This window comes from Uloborus diversus, chromosome 4 (assembly GCF_026930045.1).
Source record: "Uloborus diversus isolate 005 chromosome 4, Udiv.v.3.1, whole genome shotgun sequence".
Classification (NCBI taxonomy): Eukaryota; Metazoa; Arthropoda; class Arachnida; order Araneae; family Uloboridae; genus Uloborus; species Uloborus diversus.
The window spans coordinates 131,474,108-131,497,793 of NC_072734.1; the positions used below are offsets into that span (position 1 = coordinate 131,474,108).

The 23,686-nt window shown below is 32.4% G+C and overlaps 1 protein-coding gene across 1 annotated transcript in view; it reads right to left on the reverse strand.

Moving 5' to 3' along the window:
- The window catches only part of LOC129221376 (RNA-binding protein Musashi homolog Rbp6-like), a 640,262-nt gene that overhangs the window by 9,901 nt on the left and 606,675 nt on the right, over window positions 1–23,686 (reverse strand). Inside the window, exons 9-11 of the mRNA XM_054855847.1 lie at window positions 22,717–22,801; window positions 20,265–20,342; window positions 14,308–14,379 (exon numbers count right to left, since the gene is read on the reverse strand). Coding sequence (XP_054711822.1) covers window positions 14,308–14,379; window positions 20,265–20,342; window positions 22,717–22,801 — 235 coding nt within the window. The remainder of the gene's footprint in view (window positions 1–14,307; window positions 14,380–20,264; window positions 20,343–22,716; window positions 22,802–23,686) is intronic.

Below are 23,686 nucleotides of genomic sequence, written 5' to 3' on the forward strand. Positions count from 1 at the left end.
GCCGAATACATTTAATGCTTTATACAAATTTGCCAACAGCACCATTGTGTTCATAACAATTTTTACGTCGTTTAGAATGAATGGGTGAATCACGTTCAAACTCTTGGAATTTTAAAGCACTTTGAAGAAACCTTCTGTGTACTCATGCACAGTGCCAGTGTTTAATATAGGGGCAATAATTGTCAATACGTTTGCAAAAGAATATCTCCTCTGGAAATGTGGTTAACCGAGATTCAAACCAAGAAACAGCTTTCAAATTTTTCTTCCAAACAAAAATTTTATAAAAAATTCTGAGATGATTCATATCATACCATCATATCACAAACATACTATGTTTAAGCTTAATCGGAACTGTGTAATTTAAATAACATTATTTTAAACAGTTCTATGCAATCAGCTTTAAAATATTAAGTTTTTTGAGGCTGAAAAAAAATTGGTATCACTAATTGCTCTACATAATGTCCTAATTATAATCCATTTATAATTTTTGAAAGCAAAATCCTATGGAGTAAATCATTTAACCTAGTCAAAAAATTACCCACATTCAAGAGATTAATGAACTGACAATTGTGAACATTATACAATGAAACACTTATATAAAGTGAACATACGTATACCAAAATTGGCTAATTTACGATTAAATCTTTATGCATGTGTTACACTATATTAAATAAGATGATTCTTTAGGAAAACCCTTAAACATAAAATAACATAAATTTCCCATTATATAACATATGGATGCTGTATAATCTGCATTTGAGACAGGAAATGGATATTTTTTTTCTATTGCTAAAGGATTCTAAATCTACTTTGAGAAACAAAAATAAAATCTATTTGGATCAACAGTAGACAGGAAAAGAAATGTAATATTTAATTTATAGTGCTTTGAGAACTAAAATCGATCGAAGTAAATTTGGTTAAATACTTTACATAAATGCAAGTTTTTAAAAATTATCATTTATTGTTAAATTTAAAATATTTAGTAGATTTAAAAGTATAAAAATAGCTTAAACTATTTTAATGAAAACGCTGCTTTGTCCTAGCAATACATATTTGATGTGAGTTGCACAAATTATCTAATAATGAGGTTTATTTTTGGGGAACAAAAAAAAAAAAAATTAAAAAAAAATGTTATATTATTAGTTTTAGAGCGAGAATGTTCTGCGTTTAGTTAAAGCTACTAAAAATTTCAAATATATTATCAAATATTGCTCTTTCTTTTTTCAGATTAATAAAAGTTTAAGAAAGAGAAAAGTTAATGTACTAAATAAAAAGGTCACTGAAGATCACTAAATTCTTAGTGATAATAACAAAAGAAATGTTTATTTTTTAATTTTTTTTGTTTTAAGCATTTTTTTTAAGCTTTTACTAAGTTTCAAGAGTTACTGCAATTTTATATAAAAAAAGAAAAAGAAATGAAAGTAGTGCACAGAATTCTTAGAAGTTATTTAAGTTTCCTTAAACTAAAAACACGTTTTCCTTAAACCTTCTTAAATGCTATTAACCCACAATATTTCAAGTGCAATTCTTTCAAATGCTCAATGCCTTTTCTAAAGACATGCAAATGTTGTATTTACAAAATACTCAATCTAAAACTACACTAAAAGATCTAGTAAGAGAGAAGAGGTACACAGCATATGAGAAAAAGGATAGTTAGTTTGAACAAACAAGAATTCCACTCTACAAGACTACAAGACACTACCTAGATGCATCCATACAATTACAACGGCCACTAAGCACCAAAATACCGTTAGCTATGATTTACGGCACTACAACAGCTATCTCTTCAATACTGTAAATAAAATTATCGACACAAATTTAACTTTGGGAATACCTCACATTTCAGATAGTGGAGTTTTGATAAAGGTGTTTTTAATCAAAAAGTTTACAGTTACAAAATTTTGTATATTTTCTCTCTCATCATATATGGTGCAGTGTCAAGAGAATTATTGTAAGTGGTGTTTTAAAACTAATCATTCAATGCATAAAATACACCGTCAGCTCAATCATCTGAATATACCATGCCTTGCCTGCAATCTTCGAGTTGAACCTAACCATGCTTCGATCACTCGTCTGGTTTGTGCTCTAATTCTATATTAGCTACCAGTTTGTTTGGCACTCTTGCCATAAATTCATAGCAGGTTGTCATTACAAACGCAGCGAACATTAGAGAAAAAATTGCATATTTTAGGTTCATTTCTTAACATACGACAAAAGTATAATTTTTTTCTGATTTCTGATCTGAATCAATTTGTGAAATAGTATATAGTTTTATTTCAAATTACTTTCCGAAATATTGTTAAAAGTTAAGACTCCAACGCCATTTATTTTCGTTTATTTATTTATTTCATACAAAGTCAAACCTACGGCACTGTGGAATTTACATACGTAAAAAACATTCCTTTCATAAGTCAATTTAACTTGATATTCTTATGACTTAATCATTAAAAAATAATCTAAAAATCATTCAATGTTCCTTCGTTTTTTTTTATATTTCAAGGAGTGTATTTGTTTTTAAACACTATGTTTTGAAGCTGTGATACATTTATTTCATCTGATTTTATACAGCACAGTTAAAGAAATAAATAAATAAATAAAGCAGATTGTATGCTCATGATTTCGAATGAGTAACGTTCGATATAAAACTATTCAAATATTTTTCATAATAAGTCCTTTTTAAAACATGTAAATTTTGACTCACTCGAAACATGTCTAAAAAATCTCAAGGAATTAAAAATTAACTTTTAATTAAAAGTAACGAAAACTTGTCTTTTTTTAAAATCATTTGATTGCGCTTGATTACGCATAATTGCACCTGATTATGTATGCATTTTTATTAATATTCTAAAAATAAAATGTTTAAACAAGCACGAAATTAATGCATGAATGAACAAATGCCAAAGCATAGTATTTGTTGACGAAAACAAGAATAATTTCTGCATTTTAAGTGTCTGCAGAATTATTGCATAAATCATCAAATTAAATTTGAACATTTTTTTTTTTCAAATTTAATTAAAATCCAACAAAAAGTTAAATATTAGAAAAATATGTAAGCAGGTAATAAATTAGTTGTAGCTATAAATAAATAATAGTACAATGGTTGACAAAATTATTTCCAATTAATTCGTTTACCTTTTGCAGTTCTTCACTTAAGTTTTACGCATTTTTATTGTCAATCCAATTAAAATTCTGACAAATAATTCGAGTGAAAAATTGCCAATTGATTTAATTAACAGAGCTTTTATTGAATTAGCTTTTATTAGTTTTACAGGAAAACATATAGAGGGGATGAAATTAATTTTTAAGAAACTCGGCAAAATTGAAAAGCTTCGTGTTAAACAATGTTTTGTTTGTTTTTACCACACAAAAGCAAAGTGAAGATGAGTTTTTGTTCTTTTTCTTCAAAATAGGGACTGGAAAAACAATTTCATGCTTATTTTGCTTAATTCAATATATGAAACTTAAATACTGTATGGGCCCCGAGTTGAGTAGGTAAAGGTTTTACGGTTGAAATTTCTTGCATCACTTTAGTTTTGTAGAAAATGTGAAATAACTGAAAAAAGAATCAGCATTTTTAATAGTATAAATTTTGTATATTATATAAAAATTGTTCAGCGTTCTTAGTGTTTTTAATTTTAGCAAATTAAGAGGGAGAGCAAATATTACATCTTCAGTTAGATAAAAATGCGATAAAACACACACACACACACAAAAAAAAAAAAAAAAAAAAAAAAAAAACTATTCAAGTCATACAAACATTTACCTTCATTTGCAATGAGAAGAATAGGCAGATGTATTAATAATAAGCATCTATTCGAACAACTAAGAGTTTAAAATTAATCATCATTAAAGGCTTTAATTTTAAACATCGCATATGACAAATTTAAGTAAAGTAGTACTACATGCAAATATTAACTGTTTCCAAGTTGACCCGGCGATATTCAGGGTATTCTTAAAAAGCTCAAAATTCATTTTAAGTACATAACTGCAGTTAAAGATTAATCAAAATAAAGTCAGGTTTAGAGGTTTCTAATTCATTTTCAATAGAAATCTGAAAAATACAAAATGACCTAATCGTTCAGTTACTTTTATATCACTCTTTTTTACACACCTATTAATATCTAAATCATTATTCCAAGATTAAACGTTTTATGAAGTTGCTAGAATTTTACATAATACCGATTCCCCTTCCACACGCGCGCGCGCGCGCATTTATGTATCTTGCAGCCACGGAAATGTACAAGCTTCACAGTCTAATAGTTCTTGAGCGTCACCAATTTCAAAATAATTAATAGAATAGCACGAGAAAAAGTAATGTGGGGGAAACAGTCAATAACATTTGCAGTTCAAGACCACTCAAAAGTTGAGGAACGTAACAGATGTGATCAAATTTCAAATAAATATCTTTGTAAATTGGCGCAATTAATTTCATTTTAATATCTAACATATAAGTTAAAAATACAGGGCAGGAAAAAACATATGGTTACCGAGGCAGATCAAACATGAAAGTTGACATCCAACATCGAAGTCAAACAGGAATCAGGACAACAAAAAACATTGCAATAGAAAAAGAATGCGTACGGAAATAGATATCTAACATTTGTAGCTAAACAAACATTAAGTTAACCCCTCCCCTCCATAAAAAAGTATTGTATGATATTTTACAAATATATATGATTTTAAAAATAGTTTTAAAAATAAAAATAAACATAAATTAAATTTCATTTAAATTCAAGGAAAAAAACTCATATTTGCTAAAGAAAATATCGAAAAATCGTTTTTTTTTCGACAAACAATGCCGATTCTTTTTTCAGTTGAAAAAAAAAACATTAATTTTTGTTGTTTTTTATGCGTTAATATTGCAGAAATGAGTTTTGTGTGGTGTTTGACCAATTTAGGAGCGAATATCGCTCTTAAATGTTAGTCACATCACACATCAGTTTAGCGCACAAACTGATGAATCAAGGCAGAACATTTTACAATTCATTAATTAATAGCTAATACCCGAGTAAAAAAAAGTATATTTTTAAAAAGCATTTTGCAATGCTAAGCCCCTGTCACGTGAGCTTTATAACATTTAAGAACGAATTCCGTTCCCAACTAGCCTTTTTTTTGTTTGTTTGTTACTCCTAAACAATAATGTACGAAACGTCAACTATTTTAGGCTTTGAAAGAATAATTTATTTCCAACATAGTCAATAACAACACGTAGTCAGCACAAAAATGGAATTCAAAACGAAACGAGTAACAGTATAAAATGTACGACAGAGCAACATATCACAAAATTTGCAAAAACGTAGAAGTGCACGTCGAAGTCCACAAAGAATAAACAGCGCTCTTCCACAGAAATATGGAAAAATATTGAAAAACCAGAGCAAACATATACAAGCAGCAAAATGCTTTGGTTGAGTCGTTAAAGTCCAAAAAAATGTGGAAAGCAAAATTATGGATTGTTTTTCGTGCATATTGTTACAGGCATGTAATATTCAATGTCAAATCTTAAGCTGCAATAATAAAAAATACAAATTTTACATTGACAGTACCTGATAGGAAATGAAACGGTTAAAAATAATGTTCCAACGATTGTCCATTATTACAATTTCGTACGCAGTTCACAGACACACAGAAATACATAAAACGAAGTTTAACAAGTTAGAATAAAAACTCTGCACTGATATCAAAACAAAAATGCGAGGACGCATTGTAATATAGAAAGAAACATTTTCAATTGAAAGCTAAAATATTTGAATTGTATTTTATATGTACAGATCTTTTAAATAAATTTAAACGTTGGGTACTATTATATACTTTACAAATAATTTAAACTATTTTTAGGCAATATGAAGAAGCAATTAAAACTTAATTAATCTTGTCACTTAATCAATATTTTTTCTCAAGTTCTTGATTAACAAAATGGCACTTGCTCAGTATGGAATATTTGAAATTAGTTTAAAACACGAATATTTACGTAATTATTTCTATTATTATATTTTTTGGTAGGTGTTTTCTTAGAACAAAAAGAAATACTTGCTTTATCTATAACCGAGGACAATACTTGTTCACAAAAAGGAAGAAATTGTAGATTATGTGCATTAAAGTTACTTCTATCCTTTTAGCAATATTAAAAAGTACGTTTTTTACAAAATTCCTTTTCGCATTTGTAAGGGAAAAACCATCAGACTAAAAACAAGTGCAAATTGTGTGTTTAAAATCATATTATTTATTTTTACTCAATGTAACACACGATTTATAAAAAAAACATCATTCATACTTGATTGATTCAATCCTATTCGGTGCAATAAACAATTTTCTAGATCAGCATTACGATATATTTTGAAAGAAAAAATATCAAATTCAGTATTTTGAACGGAAGAGTCAATGTAAATGAATTTAAGCGAGATTATATCATTAATTCATCTTTTATTATTTGCCACTCGCATAAAATTTAATTTTTACGTACATCAGGATTAATTTAAACTATTCATCAGCAAGCGCCATTTATTACTCTTTAAAAATTTCCGTTCTTGAGCGAGTTTTATTTATTTTTTCCACAAGGAAACTTCTAATTCCGAGAAACCTAAGGAACAAATGTAAATGGAGGGCACAAAATGGAACGGCTTATAGACAACCGAAGTCTTTTGGATGCCAGAAACATATACGGGAGTCGGCATTTAGTAATAATAGATTGGCTGGAAGTAGTTTGATATGTCTGGCAAAAAGACTGAAAGCTTAATTTTAGTTATCTTATTATTTCCGACGGATGGCTTAAACTTATTTGGCCGTGCTAAGAAGCTAAACTAAGGAGATATACTTTAACGACTGATTAAGTTATAACCTTCAGTGTTATCTCAAAACGATTCATGGTTGTCAACTCATTCCAAACTTTCAATTCCGTTACATCTTTTTTTAAACAGGATATTCCGCAACCCAAAATTTTTTAATTATATCTTCTTTCTTTGAGAAAAGAAAATATGGAATATAATCTTAACTTCGTGGTGCTGTATAATTTTCTATAAAAGGTGTATTTTCAGTGTTAAAGTTCCATACCAGCTATTATTTCATGATTTGAAGTTAGCTCATCATGACTTGCTTCGAGTTCTCACAAAACGAAAAACTTACCACTACGTTACCATTGGTATCTATTGAAAAAGATACGCACTCCTCAACGTTTACAGTATGTAAGCGAATGTGGCATCTGTATTATAAGCATATTTTTAAAAGGTTGAATTAACAGGAAAAAGCAAATTATAAGTAACATTGGAAACTAATTCATTTATTCTTCACAAAAAGGATTCGAAATCGAGAGCAACAAAATGGCTGAAGCACCTAATTAAACTTTTTAAAGATCAAATAGGATCCAATAATAGCAACATTTTTGTAGCAACCCTAACATGTGAGAATCGCGAAATTGATCTTAAGATTGTAAAAATTAATTGAATAGTAAATGTTCTGAGTCACTTATTATCCTTCCTCCAAGAGGAAGAAGTTAGTACACTCTTCCTGGAATCACCCCCTCCTACAGAATTTGCATCTCTTCAGCGAAGGATCATCGTGGAGGGGGGGGGGGCAATAGCATAGAGTGGCCACGAAAAGACTTGCATCGTGCAATAAGAGCTTAGAAGTGGGGAGGGGGATATGTCTCGCAGTTGCTTCGAGTGGCCACGAAAAGAATGGTATCTATCGTACAATCAGAGCTTAGAAAGGGGGGGGGGTTGAAAAGGCAAAAGAATCATACAAATTTTGCTATCATGCCCGAATCTTACAGGAACGACGGTTTTAGTATTCAGAACGAAAATCGTAAGGTCTAATCTAAGGGTTATCTTCTGCTGATGGAATTTTATGTTGACGAAACAGAAACGTTTGAGAACACACAGAAGGTCTACGCCGAGGAAAGAAATCTGACATGCAATTTAACTCGTATTAAATACTGTACATAGTAAAGCTATAACTAGGTAGTGAGAGAGATGCATTTACATGCTAAATGTTGAAGTGTTTATTCAGGAATATAATTGTGCCATGCCTCTTTCAAATTTATTAGTAATCAAAACAAAGTATAAGTGATAAGATATTTTCATAAAAACGTTTGACTAGACTATGAAAGGTATCATAGATCACCACACAACATAACGTTCCCATTGAACGGAACATATCTAATGACGGAAAAAGATTTCTAATAACTAAAGTAGTTTGCGCAATGTGCCTTTAATTCATTTAATAATTTCATGAGATTAAAAATATTTTCATTTTAAGATTAAAATTAATGTTGTAATTTAATAGATGTAAAAATTATTTATAAAAAAAATGAAGGAAGAAAGCTTAGTGACAACGAAAATATTTTAGGGATTATAAAAACTTGATGTTGCATATAGAGTGTTTAGTAAAATAGTTTAAAGTATACAAAGGAAACAAATGGAAGTTATATATAAACAGCACAATTTAAACTCGTTTTAGACGAAAATATTTTTACCGTTTGACTAATTTGCCTTATTGATCATGCACCCAAATAAATCATGCTTGTTTTACCGAAGTAATGCTCACATTTTGTGGAAGAAGAACATTTAATTCCATTAAAATAAAAAAAAAAGTTTGAAAAGTCGTTTCATTAAATGAATTTGGCAAGAGTAAGTTTCTTTTACGCAGTTCCACAAAAGTAAAAAAAGAAATAAAAATAATCTGTTAAAAGAAACAACTTTGGAAAACTGGAAAGAAAAAGGTAAACCGAGGATAACGAGAGATGAGTAAGAAGTTGAACTATAAAGTAAAAGATATATATATATATATATATATATATATATATATATATATATATATATATATATAAATTCCGAATGTGAAATGCTTGAATTGAACTTTCATTTAAAACAAGAATTCCCTCTTGTTCATCGTCAAGAAAATGTAGCATTTGCTTAATGATGAGATATGTTTATATGCTACTTTGTTGCACAATTTTTTATTCAAATCCTCAATCAACCTGAAGCAGATTCATTATAGTTACCCCATTTTTTTTCTAATGACTAAGCACATCGTTTAATTTCTAACAAAAGAAGCAATGGAGTTTTGAAGTCGTCAGAATGTATTTTCATACATGAATAGCCTTAATCTCATCTAACGTGTAAAAACCCATATAAAACTCAAAATAAGTACATGAGCTAAGCTTCCGTGAGCTCCCATGCAAATAAAGCGCTGTTTTTCATCAATAAAAAGGTCTTTGCTGCCATCTAACAAGTGATTTGATTTTCTGAAAATGTTATTCGTTTAACTGTCACTTTAATGCTCCGGATCGTCTACTTTTAATTGTCTGCATAAAATTTAATATATTTTTATTACATTAGTTATTTTGACACTAGCGTTTAATCTTTCTTTCGCGTTCAAATCGGTAATATTTTAACTTATGGTACTTTACAACAAAAACTGCATTCCAGTTCTTTGGATGATCGTCTGAGCGAAATTAGATGAATGTGATTTCATGGCACAAGATATTCGTGAATAAACACTTGTTCAGAATCCTTTGTTACAACGTTTCCTTAAGTGACCAATCATGAATCCTCACCTACAGTAAACTACCTACGTGTGGCTCGGTATCTATGTACACTGTATATCTCGCGACCTATTACCATTCCCTCTATATCTGCGCTATCAAAGGATTCTAGAAATCCGTCATGTGAGTATTCTTTGTGATGCTGAAGTAACTGCATCCTTTCAAAATTTATCACAAAGCGAAATTTTTTTTTAAGTCTTCAATTAGAGGAATTTAGAAATTAGAGTTACTTGTAGTTGTGTATCAAATTTTCATAGACTACAATGGAACTATATTTTCTTTCGTATCAAAAATGATATTGCATTATTCCCTTCCACCACCTTTAAAAATACATACATCACGTACCTGCCGACGATATGACCAATTCTACAACAAGTAAACTGTTAGGAGAGAAGGGGGGGGGGGGGGGATTGGCGTTACGACATTTTTTTTTTTTTTTGAGAATCATATTTAGGTTAATAATATTGGTAAGGTGACTGAAATGTAAAAATAAATCATTTGATTTTTGAGTGAAATGTATATACAAAAATAAAGAACGGTTTTTCTTTGAGGAGTAAATATTTATTCATCAAGGAAGTAATGTTTATTGCCCCAATTTTCTTGAAATAATTGTGCTCTTTTGCAACATAAAAACCAAATAAATAAATAAATTTTAGTTTAAAAACGAAGTTTAAATCAAGTTAAATAGTTTAGAATACGATCAAAGTATTTAACTTAAAATCATATGTAACAGAAGAAAAACGTGCGCAAATAACGAAAAGCATTTGTAATAATCTTGCATAAATAAAACATTTAGTTAATAAGATGAGTGAAGGGGTCTGTCACTTCAATGGGCTTTTTTTTTTCTACCAATCATCTATTTGGATATCGACGTTTTCCAATACTGCGCCAATAACACTCATTAAAACAGGTTCGGCAGGTTCGACAAGTCTCATCAAAGATTTATCGGGCTGTCAGAGATTTGTTGCAGAAGCCAGATACAAACTGATTTTGTACAAAATTTGTTTCAAAACATTGAAAAAAATATAGAAATTTGACTCACCTTTCCTCTCTAAATTTCATTCTACAGGACAGAGCACAAAATTAACGTGGAAAATGATCAGTGTATCTTTTCAGTACAGGAATTTAATACAGAACAGTTTTAATTTATCGGATTTCTTTGCGATTTATTATCCTCCATGTCTACACCGAATACTCACACAACGGATTAATATGCGTTATGTGTTTCACGAGAGTCAAGTAGTATAATATCAACAGACTACATCTACCAGTACAAACAGTTAAAATCCTCAAAACGGCAAAGACTAAAGCTACCATATGGACGCTAGTTGGACGTTTCTATAGAGACGATTTTTTACCGTACTATATATGAGCACGTGTACGATCACGAACACACGAGGAAGGGACAAAACGAAGTTCACATCCCCAAAGATAGCCAGCAGACATTCGATCCTGTCACTCGAAAGTCAACTTAGAGTTCTTTTACAGTTTCATACATTCAACAGCTGGGACATACATTTAACAACGCTAAGAAATCTCGGTAGCCTCGAATTTTTTTTTTTTTTTTTTTTAAGTGATAAGGGAAACAGTTTTCCCCCCTATGTAATTTTCTAACGAAAAATAACTAACGTGTTAAATAATTTTTTTCTCCTCCTGGATTTTCGTGCATCATTCAATTTTTTACTTAAACCTAATATGGAATTGCAAAAGTTCGTGGCAATGTCTGACATTCAAAAAATAATTTTGTTAATTATTAAAAATACCATTAATAAGGAACGATAAAAGCCTTTTAATCACAAAAAGATTTTAAGATTTTGTTCATCAAAAACCACTTTGACCGAGATCTCAACAGCGTAAATTCAACATTAGAAAAAAAAAAAAGCTTTTCTAACAAGTTAAAACGAAAAAATCCTAAATAGATAAAAATCAAGTCGTTGATTAACCACCTCACGATTGGAAATAGTATAGGAATTTTAAAAACCAACAAAAGATTCTCTACCTTTGGCACAAAATTTTTAAAAAAAATTAAAAAAAAGTGAAAGGCAAGCTCAAAAGAAACTACAAAGAATTTTGTTCCGAAGCCAAACATTGCAGAAATAGACTCATGAGACAGATGATCGTTGTGGCACTTATCTCAGTTTCGAAATCAACCATTAATTAATTCTATGACATCAAAAAGCAAAAACTTATAGAAATAGGGTTATTTTTATGAAAACTAATCTCAAAGAAATTTAATCACGAAAACGCAATTATCTTCATGAAACTTAAAAATTTTGCGTTAGTACGAGTTCAAATGCCTCTTTTGAGACTGGAATTGAAACGTACTCTGAACAAAAGTTAGTGTAAATGAAACTATTCCGCTTGAATTCTTCGAAAATTAGAATGGTAAGATAAACAAAAAAGTAACGACGTCAGAAATTGAAATTAACGTAAAAAAATCATGCGTTACAATGTTAAACGTTTTCATAGTGAGTGCTCATGATATTCTAAAATTTAAAAATTAAACACGCTTTTGGAGCCACCTGTAATCGTAGTTTGGCTTAGGAACAAAAAATACTGAAACTGACAATGCAATGGAAGAAAAACACCACGATGTGGTATCGTGTGCACCACGTGTGCCACATCATACCACGATGATGTGCCACAGAAGACAATAAAAAGAAAGGGCGTTATAGACGTTTGAAGAGGCCCAGCCAACGGGGAGGGCGTGGCCCATATTTTCCCATGCAACACTGAAGACAGAGTGTGCAATCTGGCAACGGAAAGCCGCGGAATTGAAAATGTTTTCATTCAAAGAGTGCCTTTAATCCTTTTAAAATGCGAAGATAATACAACGAAATGAGCAATTATTCCTTTTCAGTTAGCCCCCCAGTTCATTATTTACAAAAAGCATAATTTCTATTACTTTTTTGGTTAATAATATTAACTCATTAATAAATCAATTGATTCTAGTCAAAAAATGGTCGACTTTTTAAGAGCACTGTCATTTTAAAATCTGTATATTGAAAACTATTTGTAAATGCAAAAAAAAAAAAAAAAAAACAATAAACTTCATGAGAAACTCAAATAGTCCTATTATAGGGACAGCCGTTAGACTATATTGAATTTGGATATCGCTGGAGTTAAGATTTTCAATTTTTTTCTATCCCTACAGATCGCACAATCTGTCATCAGAACTCTTTTGCTCTATGAATAGCGACTATTAGAATTGCAAAGTAGCTTTAAAAACTCTACGAGGTTTTAGACAGCACAAAAAGGATAGTCAATGACGCCGAAGTTATCGAAGTTAAGTTATCATAAACAAAGTAAATGTATACTAACAGTTTCGAAAGGTAGACGATTATTTCTCAATAAAAAACCTATTACTACATGTGCAACTGTTTTAAATTCAGAATGCAACAAATATGAGTATAACAGCGTAATAAAGGTTTTCATAACCTTTTTTTTTTTTGAAAAAAAAGTCTGTAAATGAAATACCATTCTTTAAACAAGTTATCATTCGTGCACTGTCTAAAACTTCGTTTTTATCTACATTAAATTTATAAAGGGAAATTAACCACCTCTAACGTTTTAGTCTGATTCTAAACCCTGTTACTGATAAGAGAAGACTTACATTGGAGAGGATACTCATAAATATAATTATATTAACACAAAGAAATGAATATAAAAGAAAAACATATGGCCTAAAATTTTCAAAAGCTAAGAATAGGTTTCTTTCACTTAAAAATTTATTACTACAGCTGCTAATGATTACTTTGAAACGTTGTTGGAGGCCATTTTTATCTCGAGGAAACGAGAGCTTTGCTTAAGCAAAGAAATAAAAAAAAAAAATCCTTCTCATTTTCGGTTAAACATTATTTATCAAACATTCGAATTTTGAAAATATCATCAAAAACCTATTTATTCAGTTAACAACCCATGAAAAAAACTCGATTGAAAATATTTTGAAGTTCATAAAAATCGGAAAATCATTTTTCGTTCCAGGTTAAGGAATAAAAAATAAAATTTATACATCAGTTTTGTGACGCATTCGTGAATCACAGTTTTAAATTTTATTATATGAAAAGAAAATTCTTGTAAAAGTCATTGTGACATTAAAGGACGAAGAATGTTCGATATTTTTTCTTTATTTGTTTTACAAATTCCAAATTATGCTAACTATTGCCAGGTACACGTATTTTATTATTGTAATCTGATCTTTTCCATGCAGGAAAATACACAGAAATGGCAACTTTTCAATAACATTTCACTATCCAAAATACCAATATAAATAGAAGGCTAGGAACTACGTTTCATATACAAAATAAAAATGATATCTCATACTTACTAAATGAACTTTTAAAAGAATAACTAAAAGTTCAATTATAATTTCTCCAAGGTGCACTTTGTTCATCCAGCAATTTCTAAAAATTTTGGTGTTGATTCTTAATTAAATATTCGGTACAGGTCTCAACTTTCGAATATAGCTACTATAAACCATGTTTGTAAGAATTTAATTGAAAGCATGAAAATTAAGGGATGGTTATACAATTTCAATAAAAAAATCAGTTCCCATATGCGTCCACAACGCTTCACAAGTAAAAGTTAGCAGCTATTGCAATATCAATAGAAACATCAAAATGACTATAAAATTAAGTGAATATTGAGAGTCTACGAGTTTGAGAGCGAGAGAAGTTAGAGTTGCAAGGCATGCAAATTGCAGAGGCCCACGGTCGAGTCCGAAGACAGGAGGGGCAGACAGAGGTGGTGGGGTGGGCTGAAGCTCATACCTGCAAAGGGATAGCTGAAGCTGGGGTAGCCCGGGAAGCCACCGCGACCGTAGCTGTATGCAGCGAAGCCGGCTGCTGAAAAACAAAAGAGCATAAATACTAAATTAGAGCTCACACTTAACATAAAAATATCTGATATCAGTATTCAGTCAAGGCATTAAATGCATTTTTGTATTTAAAAAATATTATTGTTATGAATATTGCATGCACTATGACAAAGCTGCCAATTTTTAATTTCATAAAACAACGTAACTTTTTGTGACGTATATACATCTCATAAAAAAACATTTGTTCTCTGAAGTCACCAAGGGGATTTTAAAAAGAGTTTTGAAACAGTTTTTTGTACTTTAAAAGTACAAAAGATTTCGAAAATTTCTCTTGGAACTTCAAATGCATCTATTTTTATCACGATGTGGATATTAGTTTAATCTGGTGTGCCCACCTAGGGGATCATTGCGCCGACTGTGCCTTTGAAATTTTTAGCCCCCCCTCCCTAAAAATGTTTTGAGGGGTATTTTTCTCATTTTTTGGGGGGTCTTGCTTTGGGGGGGGAGTCTTTGCAATTTTTGAGGGGTGAGCCCTTGCTCTTAGGAGGGGAGGCACCCTTGTTTAATCAAGTTTTTATTTTTCGATTAAAAAAATATATGGTTCTAAATTATCTTTTTTACAGCATTTAATTTAAAAAAAAAAAAAAAACACCTTTTTCTTTTTATTCTTGGTTACATTTGATATATTCGAGCAAGTAATAGGACTTCAGAAATCCTATTTCTTTAGAAAGTGATCTAACTTGGTTTTGAATTTCGTTTCTGTTACTGTCCTAATTTTAACTTTCCTTCTTGATGGTAATAAATATGGTAATAAATGCCTTCACATAACATATTCGTACAGTATTCGCTCCCTTTTTACGAAAATTTCAGGAAAATTCATTCATTAATATCTTACTTTTTTTGGTAAGAAAAGAACAACGGTTAGAACTTAAATTTTTATCAAACGTAGCCTCCCCCGAACTTCTTTCTGAAATAAAGATGACGTACAACTTGCCTGGTGGAATTTTACGCCTGTCAACTTAGCTTCTTCACGAAACGTAATAAGCAGACGACAATATACCGTCTCACTGTATTTATCGTCAAAACTACGGAATAATTTGAAACAACAACCCGCAAATTATAACGGTACCCAAAAGGAAAGAAAAATAATGCTTCCGTTTCAAAACCAAACATGCGAATTCAATGTGTCTGCACTTATTCCAAACGAAACAATCACCGCGGTGTTGCAATTTTCTTTTGACTAATTGCGGCTTTTCATTTTTGCTCGATTCAAAGGGTTGTTATCTATTCCGAGAAGGATGGGTTATGGTGACAGCATAATTCGCGTCTTTGGTTGCGTGGCTTGTTACCATGAATCATTAAAAAAATAAGTAGACAGTAAACTCGTCCTCGTTTCAAAAATGTACAGCCGGGTTTCATTAAATGATAAAATTACGCTTATTTTCAAGAAGAGAGGTTCATCACAAACGCTCCATTGAATTTAGGAGAATACATAAATCTAAAATTGCAAGTAAGCGTCGGCGAAGGGTGAACTGGAAGTAAACGCAAGATATATCTGCAAACTTGTTTAACACTGATTCATTTTTAAATGTATTAAAATTTTAAATGTCTGGGTTTAAAAAAATGTAATCCCAACGGGTTATCTTTTTTCACGCAGACAAAACAAATTTGAATTACGTTCAAAAACGTACCTTGAATGGTGGAACAAATGATTTTTATCAAATGTATGGCAGGGAGATATAAATATATGTATATGTACGGACCAAAAAAAATCCCAACACCATGAAAAAAAAATTATAGAGCAATGAATGTTGAACAACACGTTTGTCTAGTAAACATGCTTAATTGATTAAATTTTCAAGATCACAGGTTAATTTAAATTTAAGAAAATGCATTTCAAATGTGAAATGCTGTTACATTAATAGCAGGTGTAACCTTCATAATTTTGAATGTAAACCTGCCAACCTGCTTGCATTGTGACAAACAGGGGCCGAAGGTCACTTTTTGACATAGAGTTCCATGCTTGTTGAACTTCTGTCAACACTGGGACGATCAGTGCTGGTTGTGGATGATGCTGGAGTTGTCGTCCAATGATATTCCACACATGCTCAACTAGAGACAGATCTAGTGATCTCGCAGGAAAGTTTAATATTTCAATACTATGTACTAATACTCTGTAAAGCACATTACGTTGCAACAGTGGTGTAAGATAGAGCGTTATCCTGTTCAAAAACTCACCCCTGCGTGCGGCTCATGAATGACGATGCTATAGGTTGAAATACTAGACGGACGAACAAATTTGCAGTCAGTGTTTTCGGAATGACCACTAGAGTGCTCCCGCCGTCATAGAAAGTTGCTCCTCAGACCATGACTCCCGGTTTAGGTTCAGTGAGTCTAGGCCACACACAGTTTCGTTGCAGGCGTCCCAGGCCTTCTCCTGAGTAACACACGGCCATCACTAGCAACAAGGCAGAATCTGCTTTCACCAGAAAACAACGAATATCCATTCCGTCTTCCAATGAGCTCTGGCGTGACACCACTGACTTCGCAAACAGCAATGGTTTGGTCAAATGGTCAGTGGAATACAAGCTACAGGGCACCTGGGTCGGAACTGTCCGTGGAGTAACCGATTTCTGACAGTTCGTTGTGTCACTGTGGTACCAACGGCAGCTAGAATTTCTGCCGTAGACGCAATACGGTGCGGCATAGCCTTACACCGAATATGGCGGTCTTCCCTTTCAGTAGTGCCACGTAGCCGCCAGGAACCCGATCTTCTTGAATCAGTATATACCATACCTTGACCACTTCTTCCAATGACCATCCGCAGTGGATATGTAATATCGCGGAAAGAAACTTCACCGTCTCGTAGCCCTATTATATAACTTCAATCCAGCTCAGCAAGTTTTTTATAATGGCTTCTTCGTTTAAAGGCATTCTTGGCTAACATCAACTCCATTTGTCGAATTTCACAAAAAAGTATCGCTCACAAACTTTACAGCAAGCATTTAAGGCAATCATAGTTTGCAAGTTCTGAGTGGCGCTATTAGCGCCACTCAGAACTTGCTATTAGCGCCACACTTGTGTACGAAGCGCGACACATTAGCGCCACACTTGTGTACGAAGCGCGAAATTTGAATCGATGTCATCTTTCAGATGTATAAACACGCCTACCAAATTTCGTTTGTCTAGCATAAGTCTATTAGCGTACTATTAGCGCCACACTTGTGTACGAAGCGCGAAATGTGAATCGATGTCATCTTTCAGATGTATAAACACGCCTACCAAATTTCGTTTGTCTAGCATAAGTCTTTCTTGGTGTTGGATTGTTTTTTCTGCCAGTGTAAATGCACCCCAAATTCGTATACACTTATCATGAATACCTTCTTCAATGCATAAAAAAGTGTACCCTTGATAAAATTCGAAGAATAGAGCAGGGATTTTTGGTAGTTTTGGGAACAGTGCAAACAATTTTTAATACAAGATTGACCTCAATTACGCAGCCCCCCCCCCCCCCCACCGTATTTGACTGAAGGTTTTATAACATGAGGTTGAAAAGGGAGTAGATTTTGCTTAAAAGGAGGTAAATTAAGATGATGTTTTTATGTTGTAGAAAGGTTGTTAGTTTATAAAGATGCTCATCAAATATGCATAATTCAAGTTTACGAAAGATGTTTTTGAAAGTAGTTCATATAAAATAGAAAGGAAAGATTTAAAACACATTTTCCTTTTTAAAAAAAAAATCAAATAAAAACGGTCAGAGCTGCCTTTTTTATGTTTTTTATACCTGCATATGTTTACGTACATAATCAAGCAAAATAAAACAGTTGAACCAATATATTACTAAGTTCATCATCATTTTTGTTCTTAGAAAGTGACACTATGTAACTGCCCTAGATTTCCTTCTTTGATTCCTGAAACTTCTTTTTTAGAATTATAATTATTCTAACTTTGAATCCCATCCTGTAGGTGGTAAAATCTCCTGGTGTACATAAATATATCAGATAAAGAGCAAAATCCTTCACAAGATCTTCGTTTAAGCAAATTTATGGGTTCTTAAAACAGCCCCATTTTTAAGCCCACTCCTTTTATTTGAATCGCTAGTATGAATAGAAAGCACACAGAAGCTAAAAAAAGAAAGATTTTCGAACAAGCATTTGCGTGTATCTACACTAAAAGCATACGTTAGAGATAAGAAAGGATTAATTACTTCCATTCAGAGTCAATGTTCTCTAAAAAAATACCACCCAAAATGTATCTTCTGTTGCAGTTCAACTGACAACAAATGCATGTAAAAATTTTAAGCGATAAGCGCTACTTTCAGTGAGGGACTTAAAACAGCAAGGTTAATTCCCTACCTTGAATCATGTCCTTCTTCGGTTTTTTTTGTTAAGTCTGATGTTAAAATTAAAAGCTCGTATTTCCTCAACTAATTGAGAATATTTCACTTCCCAACTACACGAAGGGTTTTATCTGATTTAAGAAGGAACCGTAAAGGTTTGCCTAATGTACATCCTTATTTTAGCATAAGTTATCAGTGCATTTGTTTTTATCATTTCTTCTTTTTAGGAAGCAGTTACTACGGAAGCTATTCAAGCATTTCTCGAAAACTAATTGCTGAATTAGAGGTACCTCAGTTTTTATCTCTGTTCCAAAGGATCTATTGTTTGAGAACTGTAGATTTAGGCTAGTTGAAGCACATTTTACAAACTTTTCGTATGATATTATGTAAAATTCGTGATTACTTTTTATCTTTCGTTTTTATATAATGACTGCGATCCTCTCCAGACCTACATTTTTTGCAGCTTATTCAAATTACTAGAAAATCGCCCGTCAAGGTATGGTGGGTGAAAATTGCTTCTACATTTGAACGAAGCCATTGCCTGTTAGGTGATAGTTTGATAGTTGAAATTGTAATCCTAACTCCAATGGATGAACCCTAAACTTCAATAGGTAGTGGTTATTGTGATAGCGTTCAGTGACCGGATCCAGTTTAGCCTTGTCAAAATAAAGCCTTTCCCTGCATGTCAAACATTAACGAAAAATATTATCAAATTATCATGCCGTGGCGCGAGTTTCATTGTTGGTGATGTCAGCGTTACTCGATCATTCGCTATTATATATATGAAGATTGTGGATTAAAATATGAAATTAACAATTGAATTTAGCCATTTTAACTAGTAAACTTCTTCATCAGAGCCTCAACTTTCTAGCCATACCAGGTCAAGTTCAGTGCCGGAATGTCCCCATGGAATTTTCTTTTCCCTGCCCTAGCATTTCCTGTTGTTAACAAAGTCCATATGTCGTACAACTGTGACGTCAGGTTTCCGTTTAGGCAAGTTCAACCAGGAGGTTAACTGGGTAAAAGCAAATAAAGCTTGACCACAGAGAGATGGCGGAGATGACTTGAAGCGGAAACACCATTTGTATCATTTGTAATAGACTGTTTATCATTACTTTGTAACAGATAGGATCAACGAGAACAAGCCTCTAACTGCTCGACGCTCTTTGGCTGATCCTAACTCTTACAAATTATGTTTGCGCATCAAGATCATCCGCCAACTCTCCGTGGTCAAACTTTATATTACTGGTTGACATTTTAAGGATTGTTTTAGTAGTTTGTAGGCAAAAACTTAACTACTTCCTTTAACATAGTAAAGGAAGTATTGTCTTCACACAAAAATTTCCCCTCGAACTTCGGTCTAAATTTTCATTTTACTCACCCCCTTAAAAAAAATGGCTATCAAAAGTCAAAAGCGGCAACCATTTTTTGCGTCTCTGGTATCCTGGTTTTAGTTCAGAAACATTTCATGTGAACTGCAACAATCAAACGACAAAAACGGCAAATCAGAACGAAGGTCTAATTTTCCCTAGAAGGAAAAAACCAGAGATGAATCAAGCAATTATACGTACTTCGAGAGGCTGTGGTCAGAGGGACGCACAACATCCCGTCATTGCCATCGGTCAATGCTCCCAGGGGCCACACTATGTCTGCAAGGAAAAAGAAAATAAGACATATTGCAGAAAAAAAGAAAACTTTTGATTGCATACACAGCACCATCAAACCAATTCTTTATATAATAACGGAGCAATATCACTTATTAAAACAATACTATTTTTTGTAATTGGTAGCTTATTTTGTTTTATTAAACTTTTTGCGACCGTCTAAAAGGGTGAGCTGTTACAACCTTATCAACATTGCTATTGTTAGTCAAATAATTTTCTTTTCCCTTTACTTCTTGCTCAAGAACATAAGTACGGGTAAAAACAGTAAAATCCTGTTACATCTAAGTTAAGGGGCAGCAAATTTTTTTCGTTGCAATGGTAATTTCGTTGTGATTAAATTCAAACACTGTAATAGTAGAAGTAAAATCGGGACTGAAGATATATTTCGTTGAAATAAATACTTCATTGTATCGATATTCGTTGTAACGGGAGTTTACTGTATAATGCTACCTCTTTATACCAACTCATACATCAAGTTCAAATTTGTATAAACATCCATCAACGAAAACAGCCCAATAATGAATAAGAGATCTAAGCATCAGAATCGCCAACTTATGTCAACCTATAACGCCAAGTGAGATCACTAAGAGCCCTTCCAATGCATACTGCAAAACATAGACGCCCACTGTATCCTGCTATAATGATAATGGAGTTTGTAAATAACTTACACGTGGAGCTGTTTACCGACTCCATTTTAGTCCTACTTGGGACTAGTCTCGGGATAGTTACGAGCATGGCCGACATGCGACCAAAGCGCTCACATTTATTCACATAGCTTAGCGACTCCGAACGCAACTACGGCAGTTAATTGGGATTACTAGAGACTGAAACATCACAGCAACGATCAATTCCGTTGCGACAGACATTACTGAAGGATATGTAGTTATTCCTACGTGACAGTGTACTTTAGATATACGTTTCGGTTAGCAGGAGTTGTACATGATTTAAAGGCACCAAAGTATCACCGTGCAAAAGCTTGGCAGACACTTTAACTACTGCCATAAGTAGAGGAAACTCAATGATAATATATCTGGGCATGGGCTAACTATGGTACGATTCCGTCGATAATGTATCGCATTTATCCAATAGTCAATCTAAGTCAAAATTTGGGCCACCTCAGTTGAGTCGAATTCCACCAAAATATGAAAAAAGAAACTTAAGAACCACATCAAAGAGTACAATTAAAGCATCGTAATCATAGATAGTTCAAGTGGGAATTTAAGTTTAAAAAATGGGAATGAAACACTTTAATTGAATTAAACAAACATTAAACGTATAATAAAAATTTAAAGCGTCGTATGACCAATATTAACTAACATGCCGATTCAATGCAATAAACAAAAAACATAAAATGTAAAACTGAAGCAGCAGATAGCGAAATCGAGAAGCTCCGAATAAGATCCTAACCATATTAACTAAATAAAATGTTACATTAAAGTTTAAAGGCTACAAAAGTTACATTAAAATGTAATAACATAAAAGCATCGAATTACCAAATAGTGTTTCACACATACCAATTAAATAACAATTTTACGTTGAAGTTTAAATTATAACAAAAGGACAATTCCATTTAAACAGAAAGATCTCTCTGCCTCTCTCTATTGTTGCCCGTATGAAGACTTTTTCAAAAATGTGTTGCTCTAGTTTTAGTGCATGAAGTTTAAGAACATAGACTTTACTTTTAGAAGATTTTCAGAAACAATATATATATATATATATATATATATATATATATATATATATATATATATATATATATATATATATATATATATATTGGCTCAGTAACGGACGTATCTCATGAGTTACGTTCGTTTCCAACCATGTTGTGAGATAATAATGATATTTAATAATTAACTCGGTGTTTCTGTTGTGAAAAGCTTGTTTGTTTGACAGAACATAGCTTAAGGTTGTGTTTTCAAACATAAGCTCATGTTTTTGTCTTTAAAAGGGGTTTTCCTCGTAAATCCGAAACACGTGTTCAAAATTTCTTGCATCTATTTGTGCTTCTAACGTTGCTTCTCATTTTTAACAACAATGATTTTACTTTTCACCTTTCAAATTTAATTGGATTTCATATTCAAAATGACATTATTTTTACAATTGTCAAAAACAACAAAAAATATTTTAAAAATCGATGAAATAAAAGTGGACATGAAAGAGGAAAAGGAAAGTATAGTAAAAGTAAACAAAAGTAACTAAAAGAAAAAAGTCGAAGAGACATAACGCAGAGTTCAAAGAGAGTCAGAAAAAAGGATCATAAGAGACAGAAGAGTATGATATGATAACGGTGATGAAGGTCAGATAAATGACGCCAGATCTGCACGAGAGGAGAGAGCAGGCCCGTAGCGCCACCTACCGTACGCAGCCCTACCTGCTCCCCGTCCGCGCGCTACATTACTCGGCATCATCACCTCCTTGGGCTGGGCCTTCTTACATTCCACCTGAAAAGAAAAGAAAAAAAAAACATCATTAGTCGAGGAGAAATACGCTGCACAAGTTTTCACACTATGCAGCTACGAGCGCCTCATTAGTCAAACCATTGGGCAACTAATAAAATCCGAGAAACAAAAGCATCAGTACAGACTCTAGTCTGGCTCTGATATGAAGAGTCCTGACCTTAAGAGTTTTTACTTAAAACAAACAGCAAGCAGATGAATTGTAACATTTGCAGAGTTGGGTTACGGTGTTATGCGTTACTCGCATAAGAACGTATTGCAAGGAGTTCTTGCCTGTGTTTTATTTGTTGTATCTCTGACTGTTTTTTATTTGAATTTTATATACTAAGGGCGGGATTTTTTCTTTCGAGAGAGGTTTTTTTTTTCCCAATAACATTTTCTTTCCACTATTTATTTTAGATTCAAGCTGCACCATCTAAAAAGACTTTTTTGTGACTCAACTCTTCACTAATCAATGGGCAATTTTAAGGGCTAGTTATATAGACTGATTCTTAGTAAGAACAGCATGTGGCTATAGCCAATCATAGTGAGAGTCCTGAATATCTGTCGTTTAGGTGTAGCTTAGGGTGTCCTCAAAAACACTAAAGTCGATTTCTTAAGTCGCGCACACCTTATTTGTTTTCCTTTTATGTCAAAACAATTGTAGAAAAAAAAGTTTCATACAGTTTGAACTACGGCAACCTGCACCGACTTGCGTCTGAAATTACGAACCATCACTTGTATACTAGGCAGAACTGAAAAAAAAAAAATGAAACTCAAAATGTCATCTTGATAAAACGTTGGCCCTGTAGCCCCACATGTAACACAAAAATATTTATTCAAATTAAAAAATATTTTAAGGCCTAAAATTTAAAATGTTCTACAAAAACT